A 27,771-nucleotide genomic window follows, 5' to 3' on the forward strand; every position below is an offset into this window, starting at 1 on the left:
ATTCTTTTTTAAAACTCAATTAAAGAACATACAAATATAATTCAACCATTGTGAAATTAGATAACACTGCCATCTGATAACTTCAAATTCAACTACAGAATCTTACAATACTTAAGTACTGAAATGCAAAAAAGGCATACTGTAATTTCAAGAATATTTACATTTGTTAGAGTCTGTTTTGATAATGTGTATTTGCATTATAGCCTCATTTAAACACAATGTGAGTGATTACTGGTAAGTGAGAGCAAACAGACATCATCCTCATCTTGAAATAATGCAAACTTCATAGGGTGTTGTAATCTATAATGGAGAGATATTGTCCTTTAAGGGCTGATAAAACGGGCTTTGGAAGAAGGCAGTAAGATCAATGGGAGTTCAAATAGGCCTATAATTGATTAGTAGTGCAATTCCAACCCTGATATCAAGTACTTTGCATTTAAAATGTGAGTACATAAAACGCAGTAACAGAAATTTAAAACAAAGAACTCTCTTACGAAAAAAATAAAACAGGAAATAAGACCACCATAAACTCCACGGTGTCTGGCTAACACACTCGTGAACATGACTATTACGTGTTAATATTTTAATACCCTGTCATATGGGATGATGACTAACATAGGGGACCCAGCTCCGTCCCAGCAGTGAAATTGGCTGTGTGACCAGTAGGGAGAGACAGTGAGATGGGCGGTTTATAGACTAGTGGCTGGGGCTCTTATTGTTTTTGTGTGTAGGACTAGATGGGAGGGAGCAGCAGCAGCCTCAGTACCAGGCAGTACTCTCCTTCTCAGTACTGAACTGGATAGACAGAGAAGGAGGCTGCTGCTACATGCCGCCGCCGCCGCCACCGCTCCTGCTGCTACCGCTGCTCCTGCCTTTGTCGTAGAGAGGAACCAATATCACCGAGGCTACTCTTGAGCCACAGGGATTTTCTTTTTTTAATTTTTTTTACTTCTTTCTTTTTTTTATTTGGATTTCGAAGGGGAGAATTTAGCAGTCACGGCTGTACCAATGTACTCACTACACGAGGGCAGCGGTCTGTTCTTGCTGGCGGTCTTGGCAGGACTGCAGGTAATGTAATTCAAACCGGTTTGTTGCTAGCGGAGTTACACCGGACAGTTTTAGATGGTTGTTGTTCTACGAATATGTTGTTTGTTGAGTTGTGGGCTCGGGAGAGCTGGTAACCTCTTAAACGGGCACTTTACACGGCGTGCTGTTTAAGAACAGTACCTTGAATGTAGCACAGAATTAACGGTTAAGTCCGTTAAGCACGCTTCGAAATACGAGCTAACGGTTCTTGTTGATGTGTGCGCGTGAGACGCTGTTTGTTGAAACTACGCACGTTCAAATTAATTATTTACGGTTAGAAGAATTTAAATTTGCAATGACGTCGTCTCATTTTAGCAGTCGAAATAAAGATTAACATTTTATTGCATTTGAGATGGACATAAAAGGCCTGTATTAACCTAGTTTTGCTGTGTTTTATTTTGTTTAGGTAGATTTATGTAGATTGCTACAGCGTGTTTGTCCCTCGGGTGAGACAATTGTCTGTCTGCTAAAGCAGTCATAAGCAACCATGAAAAGTAGCCTACTGTTGCAAATAATATGTGGCTTAACCAGTGATGGGATAATGATTGTTGCTCAACACAGGAACGGAAACTCTGTGTGACGGATTGTTTCTTTTTCTTTCTTTCTTTATAAAAATATTTTTCGATGAAACAGAACTCCACAGTTGAATAATGTAGTTTCACGGTTTTGAATAGCAAGTTACGTTAGAATGGCATATATGTTAAATCTAGAAATGCATATTGTAACGTGCTTGCATTCCCAGCTCTGCTCCTCCCCTTCTCTGCCAGCATTTTCCATTTAAATTCCTCTGATTAAGAATGGCAAGTGGCACGGATACCCACAATGCTCTTTTTCAGCAGGACTTCTCTCATTTTACATTCTTTTGAGAGTGCATGCAAAGAAATAAGGCAAGGCCTCTACTCCAAGGAGCTGAATCAATGCTGAGGTTGTGAGATGGAGGGTATTTGAAAACCAGTGTTTCAACCAGTTGTGATTTCTCTTACTTGCTAAATTCATGTTTTAAAGAAACACCCGCGCAAGTGATTCACACATCTTTTTTTTTTTCCTTTGCAACACTGCCCATTATTTCTCAAACCTTTTGTGATGACACCTCAAGCAAAACGTTTTCCTTTGCAGAACCTCTGCAAAAAAAGCACTTTATTGATCACACTCTTGCAGTTTCTTTAGACATCACTGGTTATTTCTTGTTTACTCTGTCTTTGCACATGTTTATTCCTACAACAGTGGATCGTTAGCATTTACTTTTTATTCCCTTGTTCCTGCACTTCAAAGTGGAGTGTTTGTCCAGAGCAGGGTGTTGATCAGAGGGGCCGACTGAGAGAGAGTTGGTCGTAACCCTTGCCTGTGCCTGGGCCTCTCCAGGGGGACAAATGGAGCTTGTTCTTGCCTAGCCATGCTTTTTGGCTAATGCTTAACCCTTTTGGCCTCATTATACTAATTGCAGTCCCTGCTATAAAAACAACAGATGCTTTTGTACAACTGCAGGGACTTCAGAACGTGACCAAGAGGTTTTGGAGGCAACAGAGTGCATTTTTTGAAGGTTGATTTATGACTCATTGCTCCCCCCCACCTCTTTTCTTTTCCCTCCCCTCCCCCCATGACTGTCACAGATTGCAGCAGAGGGCAGGGGCACCCCACCATGCCGGCCGGGCTTCTCTGAAGATGTATACAAGGTTGTGGTGCCAGATATGACAGAGATAGGACAGCCCCTTTTTAACGGTGAGTGGTGAAAAATTCCTGCTAGTGCTGCCGTTCTGGTCTGGATGCTTGTTATGTCTATGTTCAAGGGTGTGTGTGTCTGCATGCATGAAACAACTGAGCGTGCTTGCCTTCATGTGTTACATTTAAGGGAGAAACAGAAAAACTCTGACATGTTTAAACAATTAGCTTCAGTGTAGTCGTGTGGTACTGGAAGTCATGTAGTTTGCCTTGTAAACCAGCTCAATGTGGTTTGACTTAAAACAGCTCCTGTCGATTTTGCTGACTAGCTTTATTTTCTCCTCTCCAGGGTACACAAACACAGGAAAATTGTTGTTCACATTCTAGACTATACATTGAGACTGAAGAGTTTGTGTTTTTGGAATTTGCATTTCGCTGAAATGATTAACACAGCCGGAAAACTTTCCTGATTGCACCCGGGAAGATTCTTGTAGCAATACTTAAAATAAATTACACACAGATTTGAAAACTTGTGTGGCTTTAATCAAGCAAACAGCTTAGCTTACACATGTCATGCTTTGTGCTGCTGGTTTTTAGCAATGATTTGACAGGTTTTTTTGCATTTATCTTCTCCTAATTGAGAAAACTTTGATTCAATTCTCTACCAACACTTGGTAGCCTAAAGCCTCATTCTAGAGTTATATGATAATGTCCCCAGTTGCAGTATTACAATACAACACCCACTCAAAGGCAGAAATAACTGCAATTTTAGTGTCTTTCAAAGTGTTCGTTGTGGCAGTTGTCCTTCTGTGAGAAACCCAGCTGTAGTATGTTGATATTTTTTTCCAAACTAACAACCAGGTGCAAACAAGAAAGGGAAAAATAATGATTTTTCTGCAGTGGTTCATTAAATTCTAGCAGGCATGACCAATACAACCTCTCAGAAGTTTATCATAGGCAAAATAAGGATGCAGCCAGCGTGAAACGGTATGTAATCCTACAGACGGTAATAAAAGTGGAATATATCACCAGTGTGCCATAAGAGAGGTGAGAGCCTTGAGGTCATTTGGAGCAGAAAACATTCTCACTTGTGTTGGATTTCACAGCTAGTGCCTAAAAGTTGCAAGCAGTCGTCGTTGTGAGTCAGAGAGGCAGGGGGGAAGGTAGCAATGACGAGGGAAGAAAGGAGGGAAGGAAGAGACTGCTTAGATGGGTGGGTACAGCTTTCACTGGGCTTTACCTTGTGCACAAGTTTCCGTTTGATCCTGCAGGTGATGGATTTCCCTCTGTTGGCTTGTGGATGAGCCGTGACCAGGGGGGTAATCAGGTTCCCTTTTGTTTGCTGCCCCCTTTTTCTCTTTCCCCCTTCCCCCAGCCAGTTGTTGCTCTGTAGAGCTTTCCTTGACAGAAAGGGGCACTTCTGTGTCATTGTAATGCAGCAGAGCTCAGCAGCGTGGGATGATGTTAATGAAACTGCATTCTCTAATGAAAAGCTTCTGTGGCATGTTTTGAAAGACAAAGCCCCCACAGTGTGGAGAGTATGGCCAAAGTTTTTCAGCTCGGTTTTCCCCATGCTGTTTTGGGATATTGTTTTTGACCCAAGCTGAGCTTTTCTTTTTCTTTTTCTGTCCCTTTAATTGAGGCTTCTGTAGCCACATGCAACATTCTAATGTTAAAGTTTCTAAGCATTTCATTAGCTCAGTCAGTGGTGTCATGAAAGGTGATAGATAGTGAATAGAAGGGTACTTCATGGATCTTGGTTGAATCATGATTTTAGTCTTCCAGCATTTTCAAACATAGGTTGTCATGCTTTGATTGAGCTGATCAACCATTTGCAGTACTCTTAAAATGAGTGGTTTCATCGCTAGCTTGTTTGAAATTTAAACTGTCATACTATCAATGCTTTGTATGAGATGTCAGTAATATGAGTCATTGCTGATATTGTATTACTTTAACTCCAAAACAAGTTTAAGAAGCAGGGTAGGGGGTGAGTTGTTGAATATCTCTTTCAATTCTAGTTGTGTTCGTGTCTTTGTTATTGATTAAGAGAATACACATCCTGAGGTCTGTAAAACCTGGAAATGGTAGCACTTCTTGTGCAAACAGCTGGCACTGTATGCGCCAAATCAAAGACATCCTGTGGATTTGATGATGGCAATTGTGACCAGCTAGTTAACAAAGCTATTTGACTGTAAGATTTAATCACATGCCTGGGGGGCGTAAACTAGACTTTTAACTGTTAGCTGGCCAAGAGATGCCCCATTGATTCTCAATAGATTTGTTAAAACACGTTTCTTCAAAGTTGCCAGGCAGAGCAGCAGCAGGAAAAGCCAGGAAGGACAATTATTCTTCCATAAGAAGTCCTCTCCAATGATCCATTAAAGGGAGGTTACGCTCATTGTTTGCAGATGCAAAACCACATTGGGCTTAGTGAGGCCCACATGACCTTGCTTTTAGGGTTGGAATATTTGCTCTGGCCTGATACCGAGTGGAAGGAAACGACCAAACATTGTTAGCCCCTATCAGACCGTCATACAGATGAAAGCAGCTTTAAACATTTGTGCAGTTTCCTTTTATCTTGTTTAGTCACTTGATGAAGCGTCTTGTTTTACTAAATTGCATTTAATCTCAGGTAGGCTGCGGGTGGTTTGCCCCTGGGTGTGTAATGGAATTCTGGTGGCTTTGGAGAGCTGACACACATTGTGTTTTTTTTTTTTTTCCAGATGAGGCCTTTAAAGCAGGGTTGCAGAGTGAGTCAGTCTGAGCATTATTCAGCAGAGGTTTCCCTCCCTAAAAACTGGGTTAATGAAAAGCCCAAAAGCCTAATTGGGCTTAATACACTCTCTTATGCTGCTGTTCTGCCATCCCTACCCCCAACCATCTTCCCTGCTTTCATTTTTCCTCCCTGCACCCTACTGCTTTGTGTTGTACTTCATTTTCTTGACAATTATCCCAGCTCCGTTGATGAAAGAGAGGCATGTCTACAGTCTGCTTTTGCCTCGGTTCATATGCTTTAAGTGTGAGCGTGTCAAGAAGGTCCAGCGAGGCGGCTCTACAGATGAATCGTGGGGAGGAACTTACAGTTGACTGGTTTAATAATGTGATTGTTACAATTAGTGTCAACATCAGCATTGAGAACATGAACTGGAAACATCTCCCGGGCTATAAATGTTTCTCAGAATCTGCAGTTAATCCATCATTAGCTTTAATTGCCTCTCTTTACTGTTTGTTTAAGGCAAACCTGTTAAACAAACCAAACTTCACCCCTTTGACAAGAAAAACATTGTATCCGTGAAGTCCTGAAATTTTGCACCGGCTGAACCCATTTTTATGTTGTTCTGGTTCTCTGCGCTCTGTTAAGATTGTGATAGCTCTTTGGTACAGCTGGGGCCACTCAGATGTGTTTAAGGGGCCCCCGTGTTTGGTGAGACGTGACCCTGCTCGACCCTCTCCTGTAAACTGGGCCAAGTGCTCAGCGACATGCTCTCTTTCCTGAAAACAGATTTGGGATGGGGCTGCTGGGGGTTTTCCTTGAGAGGTGCAGATAAATGAAAGACCAGCCAACAAGGTCCTGACCCCTCACCAGGGAGGCCACATTTCTATGTCACCTGTACCTAATGGTGTTCTGAGTTACGGTCCATCATTCATCACTGAGAGGAACAGACAAAATTACATCTCACAAAGAAACAAAAAACACAAAAAAACAGAGAGTTTTCACGGTGAGTTTGTTATTTATTCTCCTCCAACCTCATGATGCTCAGTAAATAACGATTATGACTGCAGTGGTGTTGGTCAGAGACTTTGCAGAAATGTGGCGTGTGGAATTTCAATTCTGTATCAATCTTGGTTGTTTATTAAAATATTCAATATAGGGTGATAACTTTGTGGAACAGCCTGGAACGAGGTATCAGTGAAAGCCCACAGTGTCGGAAAAAGTGTCTGCCACTCAGATCTTTACGTTTGAGGTGTATGAGCACTGCACTGATGTCTGAGCCTGGGCTGAATAATTCAATAGCCAAACATGACTTTTTTGATATTCAAATCCCTGTTCGAGGAAAGATCCTATAGGGCACAGAGGAGCCTTCATGGAGTGGTAGTAGATGAGGAGAAAGAAATGAAGAAAAGCACAAGATACCCTGAAGATCTTTGTTGCTAACCGTGCAGCAGGTGCTGCATACTGCATACATTGCTCTTTGTTTTTGCTATGAGCAGCTTTCTTTTTTACGTTGAGTTAAATCCCACAGGTTTTCTGGTTAATATTCATTATCTCAAGCAGTAGTTTTAGTCCTAAGTTTGTTTGTAAGAGCACCTCATTGCCCCCATCCCCCCATCTTTTTTTTCTGGAAGTGGATCGATGAATCCAGGGTCTTTGTTTGCACTAATCAATATGTTGTAATGAAGGCTGCGCTCCAGTTCCCAGCTAAAGCATCACTGGCAAGTTGGAGTTGAATTCCTTTCATTCTTTATTGTTATCAGCCTGCATAAATTTATTTTCATCTCCTTGTCACTCGGTTTTCTTTAACTCTGGGAGCGCCGTGGCCTAGATATCCACCACATATTGTGACGGCAGATTGGATCTTGGCAGTATGTGGTTTTGGGAAGTAACCTTTGATGCAGTTTGCCTCCGGGATAACTACGAAGTAGAGTGAGGAGAATGCACGTGTGCTAGCCATTTATCAGAGGATCTGTTCCACTCTGAAGTATACACTGTAAAATGAAATAATAATACTTGTGTACTGAAGCAATTGCTAACCATCCATGGCTAATTTGTGGGTGTGTTTTCTGAGCCTGCTGGGTGGCATGGCAGGAGAAGATATATTTTATTTATGTCTGACCTTTTTAGGCTCTAAGTCTTCGACAAAAACAAAGGCTGGTCTGAAAATAATCTCTCTATATTTGGAGGCAGGCTGGTACTTGAGAAAATGTCTCTGTGCTGCTGATAAAGTATTTTGTAGAGGCAGACATTATCCTGATGGCTTCTCGTCACCTCTGCTCATATCGCTCTTATCAGCTTCAGGCCCTGCCCTCTGCTGTTGGCACCTCGCTGTGTGTGGCTCTGACATTGGTCAGTAGTTTAGGTGTCCATCTCTCGTGCCTGTGAGAGTGTGTAGGTCTGTCCTTGGCATATAATTAGCTTTAACCCAGATGGCTCCTGGTAACACAGACTTCTTTAACTATCTGTTTGTCAAAGGGAAAATCAGCAGTCAGTATAGATGTATAATCTCGACTGTGACTTTTTAAATACAGCATGTCAATTGCTTTTATGAGGTTGCACATAACTACACTTACCAAATCAAAACGTCACTGCCTATCATGATTCAAGGGGAGCTGGATACAGATCTGAAAGGCAGACCTTTTAACTGTATTGCTCCTGCTCACAGTCATGTGAAGGTTAGACAGCTTTTATAGGTTATTTGGTTCTAGATCACACCTGGGCCCCTTCATCCCTGACGCCGTATTGCAAAGGTTTTAAAACTGATGTGTGCTTCCATCTAAAGGACTGTCACAGGAGAAAAGATTTATTTCGTCTTCTAAAACAATCTTTTCCTATTGGTCATGATGTGAGGGAGAGCTTGAAGCTTTCTTGGTGATTTTTCTCAGGTTCAGCTGACACGCTGCTTGTGATAGGTTTTATTTAATGCGAAGAACACCCAGGAAGTGCATACCATGACCGGGCTTTGTAATGAGGCCATGTATAAATAGCTATATTGACCTGACTTTCTGCATATATTTCTGCTTATAACTAGGCTAGCGTTATTCTTCACAAGTGAAATGTTAGAGCCTGTGTGGAAAAGAAAATGCCAGCTTGCACTTAGAAGACAATACATCAGCTTTGGGAGTGAATTGTTTACTTTTCCAGGGACTGATTTGTGGATTTGGGTGCCATTTTTCTTCTGTGGATCGGCCTTTTTTTGGCTGAGAGAGCAAACAACACCATATCTCTTTCACAGATCCTGTCTCTACAAAGAAAGCTCTGTTTGCTGTGTTGCCCCAGCTGTTTATTGTGCAATACCCCCTGTTCGATTTTGCCCACAGTTTCTTCCCACGTCGTGCTTGTTTTTGTCATTATGTTAAGCCTGATTAGAGTACAGAGCCTTTGCTTCACGTTTTCTGTTGACAGGCATGTGAACGGAAGCTACACTCAGTGCTTGAGACTTTCTCCAACTCTCATTAAGTCTTTTTGTCCGTACAAAGATACATTTAGCTTTATTTACTTTAGACAAGAGTTCATTCACCGGCTGTCCAGATGTAGATCCAGCAGCACTGAATGACAAACAGCAGGCAGAGACAGTGTCTTTGAGTACAGGGTCAAACAGAGAGGTTAATCATGAAGTTAATACATTAATGAGACTGTTTGAAGGAAAATGGACAAAACAGTACCAGAACAAGCTTTGTGTTTATTCTTCTTCTGTATGTAAGTGACACACATAGCATTTTTCAACCTCATGCTGCCTTCAAGGGACTACATGAATTGGCACACTATTATTCCCCTGACAACAAAAGAGACATTTGAAGCAGGGACACGTTAATTGACCCAGATACTGTAACCATGTTTCACAAAGACCAATATCCTGCCTGAGAAGAGATGTCTACCTCCTGCCGGCCACGCCGACTATTGTGTTTCTGTGCAGGCTTCAATTTCAACGCACCAGCTCCTCTCTGGACACTAGCCTCTGATGAGTGCTTAGGTCATATCCCATGACATTCTCTTCTCCTCTTTATACAACCCTGCACCTCCACCACTCCCTTCACTTCCCTCCCTTCCCCCCTTCTGGCACGTGTGCTTTAAGATGGAGGAGCTCCCTGGGCTCTATATACAATGATTGATGGGACTTAATTGAGTAATGCAAGGACAGTACTGTAGCATTTAGTCCAGTATTCTGCAACAGAATTTGTTTCATAGAGTGACCTTGGATGCTTCACGGCTTCAGTCATGAGTGTGATGTGCGGTTTTAGTACTGTTGGTAATATATTTGATAGATGACTGGCTGAGGTTTTGTGGAGGTTGTGTGTTTTTTTTCTTTTGATAGTTTCTCTGTGTCCACTGCCTCTGTTGCAAGCAGGAGATAAATAAAGTTATATTCAATTCTGGTTGATCTTATCATTCTTGATTCTGTGGTTTCTTTTTTCTGCTTATCTTGCAAAATAAAGAACATCATTACTCGTATTTACAGCTGCTACATCTGTTAGTCTAATCTTGATGGACTGGATATTGGGAACATTGCTGAACTGTTGGCTCATCAGATAAGCATATGTAGCTCAACATATGTGTCTCAAGTGATCTACTGGTACCAGACTCAGCTGACACCAGTGCCTGCCAGCACCGCAGGGATATTATGATTGACCTGAAGCAATTTCTGCGGTCCCCTGTTTGAGCACCCTCCACGGCAGCTAGCAACATACTGCTCTGCAGCCTGCTTTGTCTGACTTTATATTATCTCTGCCTCTGTCGATATTTACCGAGGCATTAAAGAGCATGCAGCATGTTGCCACTTTATTTCCTGTAGCACTGCCTGCTCAGCAGGAGAGGGTCTTGAGGGGCTGGAGGGGGGTTTGTTCTTACTGAAGGGTATAACTACTGCTTCTACTTGAAAGTCATTTAATTTCTGCAAGCATGTTGAGTCTGACTTGCATAAAATAACCAAGTATTAGACATGTCTGCACCAATATGGTGCTTGAGTGGAAGCCATTTGATATAACAGTTTGAATGTGACTTTGATTTGATTTGATTGCACATCTATTGTGTTTTTTTACTCTTGTGGTGAGCACAGTGATCAGAATTGTGGAGACAGTGGAACAATGGTTTTACTGTGTTGAATGAAGTAGCTGTCAACATCAATCAAGTTTCACTAAATCACGCAATCTTTAAATACTTAGTGTCAGCATTGCTTCAGCACAAACCTCAGAATTATACTTTAATGCCCTTTGAAAGATGTAATAGCCAACAATTTTCATTCATTTGTCAAAAATACAAGTAGCATTGGTGTGTGAATCCAGTTCTCCTTTTAGCCAGCCGTCAAATCCAGGTCACACATCAAGGTTTTTATCCATATGTCTGTTTCAAGTCTTGAATAAAACATGGAGGTCTCTTTACCTTGCTAAATGTTTAAATTTCTTCTCCAGTCTCTCTTTTTTTTTTTCTTTGGCTTTCCTCCAGTTTTTCCCTGGGCAGGTAGGTTCAGCTTGTGTGAGGCAGAAAGCTGGCAGCCTCCATCCATTAGAGCTGCATGATTAATTCTATTAAAATCAATATTTACATTCATAACTCCAGAATCACAGTTGTACATGCGATGATTTTCTGTTCGGATTAGCGGGAGATCAGCTGCATTAAACCAAACAATCCTAATTTCTCCCTAAATTGCAAATTACAACAAAAATGAGTTTGGGAAAAGGAAACCCTGCTGTTTTGAAAAGGAAATGCATGATCCAGTTCTGACACAAGTAGGCTTGGAAAAATACAGATAATATCCTTTGACTTGATTATCATCAGACAACAGAAATGGTATGATAGTTGAAATAACATCGCAGACAATGAATGAATCAGTATGATTCAGATGAGCCCATAAAACATTACAAAGATCCCTGTTGCCTTCAGGGTGCAATCTCCTGTTGCCGAAAAAAAAGTTTCAAGGTTGTTTTCTTTTGCATTATATTAAACTGCACCATGTTTCTATTTCCCTGTCACTTAAACTGAGGATGTTTTGAATAACAAGAGTTAAGTTTCACCATCCAGAGAGTTATTTGATTAAATGCTAATATTAAAAAGAGTACATAATAAAACCTGGATGTTTTTTCAGAGCGAGAGCTTCCTGCTCTGTAAGCTTGACAACAGTAACAGGTTTTTAAATGCTCAAATGCATCTCGCCCACCATCCATCTGATTCCACCTGAACCCGATACACTCAATCTTGTATAGGTCCTGTGTCAGCCCTTCACTCTCACACTAAGTGTTCTAAGCACTGTGACCTTTGTAGAAGATAAGCTTCCATCGGCTGACTCCAAGAGTTTGGAATAACGGCCTCAACCATTAATTTATGGCATTGCTAACCATATGAGGGCTATGAGCCAAGGTTATTGACCTTTCACGCCTGTCACTAGTGATAGAGGGAGCCAGACCCAGGAGCAAAATGAATTGGGCTTATTAAGGAGCTGGGCTTTGGATCAAACCTAGGGGGCATCTTTACTCTACAGTTTTCTCTTTCATTTAAATCTCAACTTTCTGTCTTTTTTTATTTATTTTATCTTAACACCGCTTGACCAGTTGTCTCCTGCCAAAGAGGAAAGAAAGAGCACACAGCAGGAGTTCCTCTGAATCATAATGCTCCCCTGGCTGTGTCTGGGAGAGATCAGGGTGCAATGCGTGAAATGCCTGGAGGATTAACACTTGGAGCACAAAACACATTACAGCAGCACATCTTGATCTGGGGTCATTATTATCAGATGAAGGATTTTGCAGACTCAGAATGACTAATTAAGGTGTTTTTTTTCCCTAGCCGATTTAAATTGCTCAACAAGACTCCTCTGTTTTTCGTCCCTCGTTGCTCTTCTTGTCTTTGTGGGTCGTGGCTTGTATTTTACTTGCACAATTTGTAGCTGTTATACAAAGGAGGAGAGCTGGACGGAGATTAAAAGAAACCATTTGAATAAAATGAAGCATGTGAAGAATGCTGTGTGGACGACCATAGACAGAGATGATTGAGCACATGTTATTTCAGCCTCATCCTCCCTCTGAGCTCTCAGTCTGTAAAACCCTTGTGGGAGGCAAGGGAGGCATGCATTTATATTGGATCAACATGCTATGATGTTATTTTTCCAGCTCCACTACTTGTGCTTATAATCACACCCGGTCCCTTATGGGGTTCAACTAAAACCATTTTTATTGACTCTGGAGAAGCTTATCTGTGCCTGATGCATTGTTTGTACATAGGACCACAACCACATCCCAGTGGAAATAAGCAGCAGATGAAAACACAGAACTTGTACCACAAATGTGTGTTTTGTTAGCCTGGTGTGGTCCAACTTGAAGGATGATTTCAACAATGAACGTTCATTATGTTCATACATGTATCTCTGAAATTTCAACCCACCTTTCAGCTATAACCTCATTTAGAGAGCGGGAACAGAGCCAGAATCAGTGCTGCTGCTTCAGCCCTCCTCTGTAGGATTAATTTAGAGGAGCTCGTTGAATTTTTCAAGTGTTTGTTTATTTGCAGCAAGATAGCCAGAGGATGAGGTAAAAGACTAATGCATCAGTATTTTTATGTGCCTGAGAGAGCTGTTTGTAAATGCAACATGCACTTGTGTGTTGCGGGGACTTATTTGCGTGCTTAGATGGACTACTTATCAAACTGTACAGTATGTACAAAATGGAAAAAAACATTATCTCTGCTGCTGGGTAGCAGTGGTACCTTTGAGTGGGAGGGCTATTTTGGAACTGAAAAGCTCCATATCGCAGAAGCTTATACCTCGAGAAGAGACTGCGGACAAGTGGGTGCCAGCTGATGGTGAAAAACATGCACTTAGGGTGTGATCATACAGCAGTCGCATATGGTTGTCACTCCAAAGCTTTGAGTTCAAACACAGTGCAGTTATCAAAGAGGATCCATGCAGTGTGTACAGTGGGTGCACTGCAAACACATTTAATGACTGAAGGTGGGCATCATAACAGTAATGGCTTTCCTTTCATCCTCTCTCTTCCTTTCTTCTTGAGGTGTTTGTTGCCTTTTTTTTTTACCGGAAAGATCCCCGCAACTCATTGAGATACAAATGTTACATCCCTAAATTTTAATGCATTTCCACTGTTGTTGCTCTAATCCTGCTCCTCAGCGCAGTCTGCCTCCAAACACTGCACTTAAAGGTGTTTTCGTAAAACCCACTAAACTTGTCAGGCACATGAAGTCTGTGGTTTATCACAGCCTGGTGGATAAAATCACACCTTTGGTGGTTTGAGCAATCAAGGCAAGCTGAAAAAACACTTCATAGAGCTGGTGGGCCCCTTCTACGCTTGTGCCAGTGTAACTGTGCTTACTGTTAGCAACAGATAAGGGCATTTACTACACTTCCCTGTTCCTTATCTGATGATGTAGCATATACCTTGAAACACTTGCCTGTGTTTAATGAAGCTTTCAATCACAAAGTTTCTTTGTTAACAAAAGAGCTGCCCAGTGTTGACCATAAGTCATCAGACTCTTCCAGAAACATTGAGTCAAAAATGTGTTTTTTTTTTAATGGAGAATGAGCTCACCAAAGTAAGACTCCACAGAAACCTTTTCTCAGCACAAATGTTTGGAAAGATCTGGACAAAGTTTATCACAGAATCAACAAACGTAAGAAGGCCTCCTTTGAGTCCACTTCCTCCAACAAGATGAGCCCCTCATTCAGGTATGCTCATGTAAACCATCAGTTTGACGTGCCTTTATTACCTCAGTATTTAGTGTTTGTTTAAAGCACACACTCTCTCTCTCACACAAACACACACACACAGCTTGTTTTTAAAAGAGGATCTTATTGGATAAATAGCGGAAAAACAACTTTGACAAACTCATTTGAATGTTTCTCCTATGTCCTTCCAAGAATGTGTTGTCTTGGAGAGCTGAGGTCGAAAGGCACAAACAGGGCTTTGTTCTGCGTTTACCAGGCTTATTCTGTGCACACTGACGGTAGTCAGCAACACTGGCACACATTGTTCTTTCATACGTCTGTTGATAGATTGGCAAGTTGATTGACAGAGGACATTTATTAATGAGCCATAATGCTGTGTATTAATTATCATCTGAATGGGGAGAAGTTGAGATACCCACTTTGTGTTTTTCATGAATATAAAAAATCAGAACTTAAAAGATTTAAGATCCAGAGGAAGCTTCATATTTAAGTTCAGAAGGAGTTTGTTATGTGAACAGGGTTCCTGTGGATCCTTGAAAAGTCTTAAAAGGCATTGAATTCATAATTCTAAAAATAAGGCCTGAATTGGCATTAAAAAGTCTTAAATCCAAATTTCAAAAGTCTTAAAAATTTGAACACCTTGGTAAGATTTATGTTCGTTTGAAGGAAAAAAAAAAAAATTTAGTAACATTTATCTATTTTTCTAAATAATTTCCTCATTAACTTTCATGGCAACATCGAGTAATCACAATAGTGGAACTAACAAAACGGTGATGTGGTTGCACCGGGAACTTTTAAAGCAGACGCATGTCTTGGTTCTACCTAGGGTGCCTGGAGAGAGAAAAAATGAGGAACAATTGGCAAAAAAATCCAAAAGTGGCTTTGGAAAATTGATTATGGCAGCAAAATTAAGAATTAAATTTGAAATTAAATTTCAAAAACCATGTAAATATTCCAAAAATGGTTGTGACAGTGGCCAAAAAAAGAATGGGGGCAAAATAGGCATAAAGTTGTAAAAATGGGGTTAAAAAAAGGTAAAAAGTGATTTTTTTATGTAAAATAAACATTGGGTTAAAATTGCCTCTAACCCAGGTTATTCATGAGGTGTTGTTGTTTGTTAGTTTTGTTTGTTTCAATTGTGGTTCATTGTCGACTTGTTTTTAAATTTGATTCCCAACTGCATTAAAAAAGTCTTTAAAAGTCTTAAATTTAGCTTACCTTGAGCTGTAGGAACCCTGGTGAAGGTTGAGGGTATTTGATGAGATGTTGAAGTATAGACATCACACTCTGTCAATAATGCCTGGTTTTATGCCTTTTGAGTTGAATACTCACCTGGTAATGTGTTTGTACCCTGCAGCCTGTGAATGAACAAAGCAGAAGAATCATTTATTATGGAGATGGGGTGATTCAACCATGGTTTCTCACCTCTTACAGACAATTTCACAAGAAGACAGTGGTGTCATTTTAGCTTTTAGTGGTCCCCGAAGTAACTACCAGGACACCTTCACGCTAAGCATAAACTGAGAGGCATGAAGTTAGCTGTTGCTGGCATTAAAGATTGTGTATGTGTGTGAGAGTCGAGAAAAGGTGTTAACAGCTGCAACAGCCTTCTATGAAACAACCAATGCAGTGTCTCACCTCCCCTCAGCCCTTCCTCTGATCCCCAGCCTTCATTTATTGGTCTGTCTGCAGTGTGCTTGGAAAATGCAATTGCACCACCATTGATTTGTGTGCATTTGAAAGAAGGCGGTCCAGATAGTGGGCACATGCATAAGAGGGCGTGTTCATTTTTTTTTTTTTTTTTTACCTTTTTTCTCCTCTGCTCTATGGATTCCCATCCCTCTCTCAAACACGCTCCTCCACTTCTTGCAAATCCATTCTCAGCGTGCCACACAGGCAAGACGACAGTTCCTTAGCCGCTTATCGTGCCTTCCACCAGACCACCGAGGGGTCCAAGCATGTGCACACAGGCAGCTGCGCACCGCTGTTAGACTCCATTCTGTGCAGGATAAGTGGGGATTGGCATGTTCTCTGCCTGTCTCTGCTCGAAAAAATGCGACAGCTGGGCAGAGCTTTCTCACTCCTCCTACATGAGGAAGACTGACTGAAATGAGACATACAGAGACAGAATGAGAGGAGGGATGCAGACCCAAAAGAGGGGTTGCCCCAGCTTCCCGACTGTGGCTTGGAGCAAAGCAAATGTTGGCACATGTGTTATGAGTTAGCGCCGACATAACTGTTTTTAAGAGCGGCCTAACACATTAAAGATGTGTGGCTGGCTCCTCCACTTTCTTTCTTTACTCTTCATGCTGTAAACACTGAGCAGTAATGGGAGGAAGGGCATAAGAAGAGTAATTTATGTGCGGAGGAGAAGCCTGAGATGAGCCCTCCCTCTGGGATTAATGGGAGTCTCTGTCTCTGTTCACAGGAAATATGAAAGGCCCTTTGTTGGTAAAGGGCTTGCTGCTGCCAGCAAATAACTACCCCCTGTCATATCGAAAATCCCCCAACCTCTAAATTCATTGCCTCCTCTGCTGCTCATCCTTCACCCCTTTTTTCTATAAGCCTATGTGTTTTCTGTCAAAGTCGCTCATTTATGATTCTACACCGTGCCTGCTGTACAGAAGCCCCGGAGACATCAGCCTGCATTGTTAGTATTCACTGTCACTTCTCCAGTTCTGGCCATCGGGCAAGCAGAAGAAAAGAGTGAGAGAAATCATGCTGCACAGGTGGAGATCCACTCTTTAACCTCTGATGCCACGTTTCCTTGTTTCCCCGCCTCTGTTTTCCATCCAGCGCATTTAATTCTGACTATCGTATCAGAGAGGCAGCAGCCAGCTTCCTGCGCTTTATGTGTGACCGGTGAGCTGTGCTGGGGGTAAGGGTGTTATTTTTGGTTTCGGTGCCGATGTGTGCCGGTCTACGCACACCTCCTTAGGCTAAGCTATTTAAAGAATGGCCTATCAGTGAGGGGAAATGGCAGTTTGGCTCTAAACTGGCAGTGTGTCTTTCATCAGGTCACACATTGGTGTCCTCACACCTGCGGCCCAGGACAGGAGGGTGAAAGGCTGTTGGCAGGTGTTAATTGCTTAAAAAGACAGTAGAGAACTGGGGCCTGATGCTGTGTGTAGTTTGATCATGTCCTCCTGCTCTTCTCCAGAGTTGATACTGTATTACATACTGCTCACCTTAGGGGCCGTTTACACGACAACGGTTTAAGGGTGGAACGCAAAAGTTTTGTTGCATTTCAGCCTCAGCCGACCTAAAACGCAATCTTTAGAAAACGGCCTCCAGAGTGGGATTTTTCTGTAACGCTTCCCACACCATTGCTGTGTAAACAGTAAGCCGGAGTTTTCAGTGGAAACGATGGCGTCTAGGGCTGCAGCTATTGAATATTTTAGTATTCGACTACTCTACTGAAAATCCCATCGATTAATCGAGTAATCGGACAAAATACATTTTTGTTTAGTTAAAGAGCAGTTATTTTTCAAATGAAAATTTTTCTCTTTAAGAAATAGAGTTTTCTGATACAGCATGTCAATAAGAGCACTTGCTTTGGTAGCTCCAAAATTTGTAAACACACTTTGACACATTTTTTGTGCCTTGTACATCTCATCAAATGTTGCGGACCCAAATGGCACCCGTTTCGTAGAATGACCCATTAGTCTCCAAACGCAAGAAAAGAAACTAGATTTATGGCTAGTTGCTAATTTGTATAAGAGGTAGCTTGAGGGGTCTGAAAACTCTCTTAATATGGCCTCAGCTCTATTTGAAATACCACTCTTTGATCTTTTTTAAAATTAAACGATTCCTTGAGGCGGAGATAATTACTCGAGTACTTTTTGTAATGGAGTACCTCGAATCATTCGAGGAATCGTTTCAGCTCTAATGGCGTCACAGTCTGCCTTGCGTGCGCGCATACAACAGGACAACAGTACCGTTGGTACGATCGTCACGGACTACCGAGTTGTGCTTGTGCTGCTGAATCTGCTGACTGTCCTTCAACAAAATCTGCATCTGTTGCTCCACTTTTTGACTTAGTATTCCCCAATACACCAGATGACCAGCTGAACTCTACTTCGGTGGACAACCCACAAAAGCGGCCTCTGGACAAGACAGTCATAGCACCACCTATAGGCCTGGGGTGCTCACTACAGCGTTTCAGTCCATCAGCGTTTCTGTGTAAATGCAGATTTTTTTCACTGAGTTTTCACTGCGTTTTAGCGTTTTCAGATGAAACGTTGTCGTGTAAACAGGGCCTAAGTTACAAATCAATCCAAACATAAGTAGGAGTTTTTCAGCTTTCTGATCATTCTGTTCTTTATCTGCTCACGAGCTTCACCACCACGCATACATTTTGGGTTTGTTTAAAAAACTTTTTTTTTCGTCAAAGGCCCCAAGCTCACCAGCCTTCTGAGAAGAGTTTCATCCTTTCTCTGGCATGTCAGGCTTTTCATTTAAGCATTGCGGCTTTAAACTTTTTCATTTACTTGTACATGGCTTGGAGGGAAAGCAGTTTACTGGAACATCTCTGTCACACCTGAATAAATCTCCACTGAATGTTAAGGAATAGCACGATTGAATTGTTTTTCCCCTGGAAAAGGTACTCTTGCTTTATATGAAAGATTTTTTTTTTTGTTGTTGCTGTTTTGAGCTGTCCGTGATACTTTCAGCTGTGTTTACTTTTCCTGCCGCAGGAGCTGCACACTGAATCTATTGGCTCCATATTGACTTCCCCAGGCTGTCTCCAATGGATTTGACATGGATAACGTGGTTGTGTTTGAAACGAAAGGGGAGGGGACTTAATAAAAGCAGGAGACCCCCAACTGAAAAGAAGAGATGGAGGAAGAGTGAAAAAAGAAGAGGGGAACTTAAATGAAGAGGGCTCAAGTTGGCAAAAGCCACGGGTTGTCAGGGGCAACTGGAATGACTCTGTGTAACCTGCCCCCCTCTCTCACTCCCTTCAGGAGTGCTCAGACTCGGGCACATACTAGGGCTGAATACGAGCCTGACATTGAAAGGATGAAACAAAATACACACATTGGATGTCTGCCTTATAAATGATGTATAATTGAGTTTTCCCGGGCTCTGCTTGGAGAGTCCATGGAGGAGAGCTTTAATGAGCTGCATAGTTTCATGTTATTCTACGCTTTAATTGTGATACTGCGGACGCCATTCATTTGTTTAATTTACTAGACTGGGAGCTGATGGCTAGGCTGGCATGGCAGGGAGGAGTTTAATAGCCATCCTCTGGAAAGGATAAGGCTTATTAGGTCTGATGGCGTCCTGTCTCATATAACCTAATGTGGCCATGATAGACAAAAGATTCTAGGTTTGGATACATTGGGACTATAAATCGGAGCACATTTCCCAGGCTCTGGACATGGTAATAGCCCATTATGGACTGTGTTTGTAGATTCAGCGGCCAGATGTCCCTCATGTGGTTAAGGGTCCGACGTGGGCCTCGAGGCATTACGCTGTTAAAATGAGGAGGAGCATGGGCAGGACATTGCCACTCATTAAAGCGACCTGTTCTTTGCTAGCAGACCTGTAAAAAATTGCTTTTAATGCTCTTACCAGAAAAGCGCCACAATTTGCCCACAATTCCCCGGCAGTAAAACCAGGAATTGAATTCCATATGAATTCTCTGCTGTCATAGCTCACGGCCCCAGCTGTCTGTCTGTGTTAAAATCTAACCCTTGGGTGCCACTCCCTCTCCGTTTGGTGTGTTTCCATGTGTTACATTGATCTTAAAAAGCTCGACTCCCTCTGGTCTACTTGAGTGAGAGAACTTATCATGATTGAGTGGGACATGTGCAAGGACAACATCAAAGATTTTAGTATTTTGGTGAGATCACATGACCTTGGTGATGTTATTCTGATTGATTTATGACACAAATGGGGTTTCTCATGTTACCACTCGCTTCATTTCTCATCTTCACCCCCCTTTATTCTGTGATTATTCATAAATGTGTACTCAGATCAGCTTCTTACATGGTCATTTAAATGACCCCAGGCAGGGATAGTGTGTCAGTGTCATACTGTACGTGCATGGCAGCATACATCTCTCTCAGAGCACCCAATCTCTTGTTTGTGTTCAGGCCGTAAACTCCTCTGCACAGCTGCCACCAGGTCATGTCTGGGGGTTTCAGTAATGCCGATGACCTCCTAATGTGGATTCCAGTGAGGCAGAAAGGCAAATGTTTGTGCTTCCAGGTCTTCCTGGTATCCTGGGTCGCTGCAGCTGTCATGTTATCCCCTTCCTGCTGAAGCCTTCCAGCTCAGAATGCAACACAATATCTGCTAGCATCCCAGCTGCAGACGCTTAAAGATATCTGCTGTTATTTTGACAGAAGCCTGCATACTTAATCATTAGGCTTCCGGCACAATAGCCCTCTTTGAGGCTCAACCGGAAAACAACAACTGTAGTTTTTCAAGGCGGGGACCTGATTTAAAACTCTCATAAAGCCACACTCTCCTCGTGCACTTTACATGAACCACACTTTTTATTTAATTCACACTTTAAATTCTGTCGAGGGTAAAAGGCAGTAAACCTTCTCCTTAGCTACGCTTGGTGAGTGTGCAGAAATCCTCCCTCCTATTGTGTCTTTAATTTCATTGTTTTGTTTTCTCTGGAATGTTATGGCCTTGTTTGTGTGCTGCTGGTCATAATGAGTACCAATGGAAACCTTATTTACACTAGCTGGTTTTAGGAGTGTTGGCCAGCACAGTGGAAAGTGTCCCTGTCTTTGCCAGTGTGGGGACTGCACTCAGCTTTGCTTCTGACGGATGGCTCCTTTAATGTGACATCTGAAAGAAGCCCCACAGTTTCTTCCGTGGACCAGGATACAATAAAAAAGCTACTAGCCGAGCTCTGCATCCACCCCCTCCTTGTTCTCTTTGTTTCACAAGTTTTTTTTTTCTACCTAATTCTGCTTCCTCCTCTCCTTTTCACAGCTCTGGTTTCTCTCCGCTGAAAATTGATATGCAGACCGCTTCAGGTTACAGTGCAGGCTGGAAGATTCTTTTCAAACGGTCATCTCTCTGAATACCAGGATGTAGCAGAGGTGCGGGTATGGGGATGGTGGAACGCTGCACCTTGGGAGGAGCTGCTCTCCTTTTTGCCGCTAGGCTAAAAGCATTCAGCTCCTGCCCATTGTGAGCTTCACTCAAAGGGATTTGTGATGGGGATGATCTTTGACCTCTCTACGCCCACATTATGTAAATGAGTGTACCAAAGAGGGGGTGCTACAATTATGTTCCGAAAACCCACTGAATTTATTTAAAGTGTGTGCATGTGGATTTTTTAATGGGGCTTGTTTGTCCATGATGATGCAAAATTTCCACTGCAACACTCAGCTTTCCTCTCCTGTGTGTGTGTGTGTGTGTGTATGTGTGTGTTTACTGCCTAACAATCAATGTCCTGAGGCTTCTGAACAGGAAAAGGAGAAATATAGGAAGACAGACCTGTTGTCATGTAACTGAGCATCCACCATATGTTGTTATGGCAGTAGTTGGGAAGGTAACAAGATCCCCCCTGTCAGCCCCGCAGCCCCCTCCCTCTCCCAAATGCTGTTATTGTCCCTGTGCACAAAGGATGGGGGGATGTGTAACTCTAGATGGAGCAACACGCTGAGGTTCATGGACAACGCCCTTTCCCAGACTGTATCAGAGTGTATCAACTGGCCACTTTCTGGTCAAAGAAGTTTCATATTTCACCCCAAAGAAACTATCTGGAAACTACTGTGTGTGTTATCATTGCAAACGGGTTCAACAGGATGTTTATTCTGCGTTTTTCCTCTGAGTGCAAATCAGGTGAAACCTGGATAACATGCAACCCTCATGTTTCATCTTAGATGCTATGAGAAAACTTTCTGAGCTTACCATATTGTAGAAGTAGGGGCTGTTTAAGTTTGTCACAAATATGTCTCAGTATCACTAGATTATATGCAAACCTCCACCACTGACTTAATTTAGCATCTAAGTATCATACTGACCACCAGGATTATTTTTTTCTTTTTTTCTTAGAAGAGTCAGATATCCCGCACTGCAAAACCTGAAATCTTATCAAGAGTTTTTGTCTTATTTTAAGTAAGAATTGTCTTTTTATACTCGATATGAGCCACATTCAACTGGTCAGTCCAGAAAAATGTCTTGATTCAAGTTATTTAAAGACAAAAATGAGGTCTGACTTGCTTGAATCAAGTTAAAAAATCTGCCAATGGAACAAGAAAGATTTGCTGGAAAATTTGCTAAAAACTAAAATATTGTCTTAATACAAGTCACTTTTTTCTTGATCCATTGGCAGATATTTTTAACTTGTTACAAGCAATTCATTCCTCGTTTTTGTCTTTAAATGACTTGAAGTAAGACATTTTTCTGGACTGGTCGGGTGAATGTGGCTGATATTAAGTCTAAAAAGACAATTTTGACTAATAATAAGACAAAAACACTTGATAAGATTTCAGTTTTTGCAATGTGCCCAGAAAGCTCATCTCCTCTTCTTTCAGGAACCATTTGAACTTTTCTTCAAGCCCAAATAATTGAAAAGTTACAGTTATAAGACCGTCCTGCGACAGTTGTTGCCTGTGATTGGAACGCTGTTGCACATAGCTTCCTGTGCAGTACTGTAATACCTCAAATATCACCATAAAGCTTCTTTTAGCAGCTGTTTGAATTGTCTGAAGTGTCCAAATTGTTGAGGAGTTATGGTTGTTTGAATTTTGCCACTTTGTGTCACTGGAGACACTGCCTGTGGTAAAGGAGTCAAATGTTTCTTTGGTAAGTTGAGGTTAGACTGAGCCTAATTCTACCATGCGACCGGTATTAAAACAGGGTGTCGACGGGGTCTTAAAAAATATGAAAAGTTGATAAATCAGTTGTGGGAAAATGAAGGCCCTTAAAAAGTATTAAAAAGTCCTAACCGTAATGTCATGAGGTATTAAATTAATTTTCAAAAACTAACCTGACATGCCAGACAGACATATATCCACCACGGAAATAGTCCATCTTGTTCGAAAACGTTTTCAGGGTCTGAACCTTCAAAATAACCACACCTGGTGTTTGGATGATAATTCTGCTCATGACACTCATCACAGTGTGTGTTTGTTTTGGAACAAATTTTCTTCGTTCAAATCAACTTTTTACTGCATACAACGCAACGAGAGTAGGTATTTATCAATACAGTTACATAGCGCTGTTGTTTAAAACGTGACAACAAGCAAAGTTGTCATTTTGTGAGGCGTGGGCTATAGCACTGGCACTAGCAGCCCAACACATCTGTAGGCTAATGTGACGACAAACTCAGTTTGCACAGTAGTTTAGTAGCCATCCGTATGTAGCGCTGATAAGCAAGTAACACAATCTCAAGCACATGTCCTAAATTTTGACGATGATGAAATAGATTCTGTGTTTTTTTTTTCTTCAAGTTGGCCTTAAATAACTGCTGTTACTTGTTGTGGGAATGGGAATGTCAATTAACCTACATTTAATTTCATTTATTCTTTCAAGCTTTATTTCTTCTCCTCTTACATAATTTATGTTAAAATGCAAACTACAACTGTCAAAGATTGGTTGGTGACAACAGCTTAAAGTTGATAGGTCTTAGGACTTTTGGAAAGGTTTTTAAAAAAGTCTTAAAAAGGTATTGAGTTTAACCTCAGGAATTCAGCATATACCCTGTAAAAGGTGTGTTAATCTGAGTGTCTCTTTCATATCCTGCTTTTGAGAGACCATGCCTCCCATTAGTCAATCATTAGCTTAAGCCTCATCTCCCTTCCCAGAAAAACAAGTAAACATTTGTGTGTTTGCATTAACATCAGAGTGGAATCCAGCCTCCCCTTGTGTTGAGGTTGATGACTAAAACAGCTCCTGTAATTAATCAATGATGGGAGTTACACTGATGGCCTTCATGGACATTATTTTCAGCATTGTCATTACCGGGCTTTCACCTAAAGAGTAGTAAAGATTAACTTGTGGCTGATGAGAGGTTAGTGGTGGTGGTGGTGGGAAGTTTGGCTGTGAAAGCTGTATTCAATTTAAATCGCTTTGACTTCTTGAAAATTTCCCACTTCAACTGTATTTTTAGAGCTGTGAAAAACGTCCTGGGATACTTGAGTGCCACATTAGAGTGCTGATTGCTTGATTTTAAATTCATGCAACTGTTCAGTAACAGTAAAACCTCCCCACAAATGCTGCTTGGATCATAATTTGAAACAGGAATGCTCTGAACCAGTAAGCCAAGTATTTCTCCTTGTTTGAAACATGCTTTAATTTATGTGGCCGTATTAGTCGTGTCAGCATTTCCATACATCAAGATGCATTTTATGATGTGTTTTCACTGTTTTGAATTAATCCAGCATTAGCGAATACATGGCCTCTTGCTTGTTTTTCAGACTTGGTGTGGCTCTGATGGACTCGATTGAAACCATATGTTGAAAGTAGGTTGAAAGGGTTCCTCAGCATCCACAGACACAGCTGGCCGGCAGTCTGTGATCTCATCGCATGCCATGTTAGCCATACTTTGCTGTACTCGTTGGGCTTGCCAAAACCCTTCCCTCCACTAACTAATTATTTGCCCTCGGCTGCCAAATCACATCCTGATGAATAACCTTCAAAAGTGGTCACTGTCATGCCCTCCTCTGACAACAATAGAGGGTGATTAGTCAGACAATGTGGTGAGTTTTTGGGGAATTAGAGTTCAGTGCTGGCGTCACAGATCTGGTGCGCTTGTAAAAACGTCAAATGGATGTTGTTTATGGGTGCTGTGGAGGGACATTTTTCAGTACTCATGTAAAGTGTTAGCATGAGAATAGCAGGCTGTATTGGCGATGTGGTGGCTGTAGACAGTGAGTTACAGCCTCAGTGCCCTCAGAGCTGATCATTAACAGGTCTAACACAGTGGGATATTAAAGTTTGTTTTACTGCTCCCATCAACAACCATGCAGGCCTATAGACACGTGTTATTGAATTCATATAATGTGAGTTATTAGGCTGTACATCTTGGGTGTCCATGTGTATTGCTGGACCTGTCCACTGTGGTCCTAGAGGAAATGGAGTAGGCGAGGAGATCATATTGGTTATTAAGCAGCTGAGCCTTGGTAAACCACAGAATGTGTGTACGAAAAAATGAAAGGTTATTATAATTATTATCACCCCAGGATTGCTTTTTAAATCACTACATCCATCTGAGCAGGCCTCCACTCCAGATGCATGCAGACTTTGTTCAAAACAATAAATGATACGCTCACTTTTAGCACTGGGTTTTATCAACCAATGAAAGTAATGAGATTAAGCTGGTAAAAAAACATAATTCCTGTGCCCACTCCAGTGAATCAGAGGAATGTGGATAAGTGGGGAGAGCAGCCTTAGATGAGAAGCCGTGCAAGTAATAAAACCAGCCACCTAGTGATGCAGCCCCCATTATTCCTGTTATTCTGTTCATGCGCTCGGAAAAATAGGATCAATTCCAGGGTCTGGATTGCAGTTCCTTTACCTGCGGGCTCTGTAGGAGAGCATTAAAAAAAAAAAAAAGTAAAACTCCACCTAGAACAAGTGCAACTTCTCAGACAAAGAGCAGGGCTGCAATAGTTTGTATCATGATCCTGTTGGTCAGTCGATGCCAACTCAAAACGCCCCCAACTTCGGCCTTGAAACACAAGAATTACATTTCATCATGAAGTGAGCTTCTGCTTCTCTTGTTAGCAAGTAAACTGTAACAAAGGAAAGTCTTTGCAGCTGACGACAAGTCTCTCTGGCACTTTTCAAACACAGCATGTTATTGTGGGATTATTTCTGAACAGTGTTCGGCATCAGCATGTCTAAACTTTGTGTATGTGTGAGGGGAGGAAGCAAGACAAACAGGGAGGCACGTCAGGAGCTGGGTGGTGGATTAGGGTGCAACAGCGTGGTTTGATGTTTAATCACTCCTTGTGCGTAAGCTGTTCTGAGGGGGATAGAAAGGCTTTCCAGTAAGCTGTAATGGTAGTGGGATGTCTTTCTGCTGAATCTCGCCTCTGTGGGCAGAACTCGCGTTGAACCTGCATTTTTTTTGTTTGCCTGAGAGGTTGCAGTGAAGCAGAATGATAGGACAGCTCAGACCAAACGTAACATCACACTTGACTCCCTTTCATCTCTCTGTCTGTCTCTCTGTCTCTCTTTCTCTCTCCCCAAGTTGGTTAGGGTAACTCAGGTTGAACACCATGATCCTGATCAGTCAGCGGGGTCTTTTTTCTTTAAAGTCTCATGAATCAGAAGAGCCACAACACATGCCATTTGCTGTAAATCATCAGAAAAATCAGGATAAAAACACCAACATTTGTTTCTTTGAGGAGCATACAGAGACCACACAGCAGCACCAGAAGCTGCTCGCGGTGATTCACATGCCTCTGCCACCTGCCTGCTCATGCCACTGCCGTCGATGCTGGTGTGACCCTGACAAACATTGCTATCACCACGAGGAGACAGACTACTCCTGTGGGTCCTCGTGTTAAAAACCCAAGGTCTGGAAACATTTCCGCCGGCTGGCTTTCCAAGCGAAGACAGATTTGTACATGGCCATGCTTGTGGTTTGGTGTTATAGCTGCAGACAAACTGAGGACAGATGTGTTTGGAGTCATTTTCACCCCTCCTCCTCCCCCTCATCCTCCTCCCTGTTATCCTCTCTTCCCTCCCTCTCTCCTTCCAGTTCCCCCTAATCTGGGACTCATTGTGTCTGTAATAAAGCACAGCTGCACAGATCCTTCCTCTGAACCCACTCAGTTCAGCTGATTACATGGGAGTAAGAGGGCTCTCCTCTCACAGAGTCCAGTCCCACTGCTGTGCTCCACACATGCTAATGCTGCACTGTTACATAGATAATGTATGTGAGAAGAGACACTTCTTGCTGTTGGACTGAGGCCAAGGCTAATTGTTCACACCTGATGATGAATTCACCCTGGGTAATTGTAACACATCATTTGGACTGTTAGGTCTTTTATTATTTGTAGCATCTGACATAAAGAATCCTTCTGTAAAGAAAAACAGATTGTTCTTTTTCCCAGTGAAATATTAGAGTCAGTGTTTTTCAGATATGTTCCAGTAAAACACTTAAAGAGAAACATAGACCAAAGTAGCTTCCACTTAGTGCCCTTTTGTTCCATAAAATATCTGTTATGGTGGGGTAAAAACCCTTATGGACAATAACTTGTTGGCTTTAATAAGCATTTTACTTCCTGCTAGCTCAGAGGTGTTGTTATATGCTTGTTATATGATTATGGACTGAGATTTGCGCCACTTGAAACTGAATTTGACTTATTATATTGGATTTGAAAAGCTTGATCTGAAACTGGTTTCTGAAATTGTATTTAACTTGATTAAAAAATTCACTTGCTTTTCTTTATTCCTTTGAATTTAAAAACACGAAATGCAATATCAAGTCGCAAGATTCAGGTCCAGTGTTTTTCTATTCATTTTCAGCTTTGAGTGGCACGATCATTACACCATCTACATCTGTGAGGAAGAGTAGTCAAGCACAGATTCATAGAAATCCACTTTTAATGTTGGTTAAATTCTGTTTTCTTTAGATGAAGAATTTTTTTTGTGGCACAAGACTTCAGTACAGGACTTTCTAACTTTGGCAGAGGACATCTGTCTTGAGGTCAGGGCT

At 41.8% G+C, this 27,771-nt stretch overlaps 1 protein-coding gene across 1 annotated transcript in view; it reads left to right on the forward strand.

The window, feature by feature from the left end:
• The first annotated feature begins 734 nt into the window (after positions 1 to 734).
• Positions 735 to 27,771, forward strand: part of cdh2 (cadherin 2, type 1, N-cadherin (neuronal)) — a 67,009-nt gene continuing 39,972 nt past the window's right edge. The window contains exons 1-2 of the mRNA XM_074687736.1: positions 735 to 1,068; positions 2,697 to 2,805. Of these exons, the coding sequence (XP_074543837.1) occupies positions 1,009 to 1,068; positions 2,697 to 2,805 (169 nt within the window). The 5' untranslated portion in view covers positions 735 to 1,008. The remainder of the gene's footprint in view (positions 1,069 to 2,696; positions 2,806 to 27,771) is intronic.

Source organism: Halichoeres trimaculatus, unplaced genomic scaffold, assembly GCF_033239565.1.
Source record: "Halichoeres trimaculatus isolate MK-OKI-2021-1 unplaced genomic scaffold, fHalTri1.1 fHalTri1_scaffold_15, whole genome shotgun sequence".
Taxonomy (NCBI): Eukaryota; Metazoa; Chordata; class Actinopteri; order Labriformes; family Labridae; genus Halichoeres; species Halichoeres trimaculatus.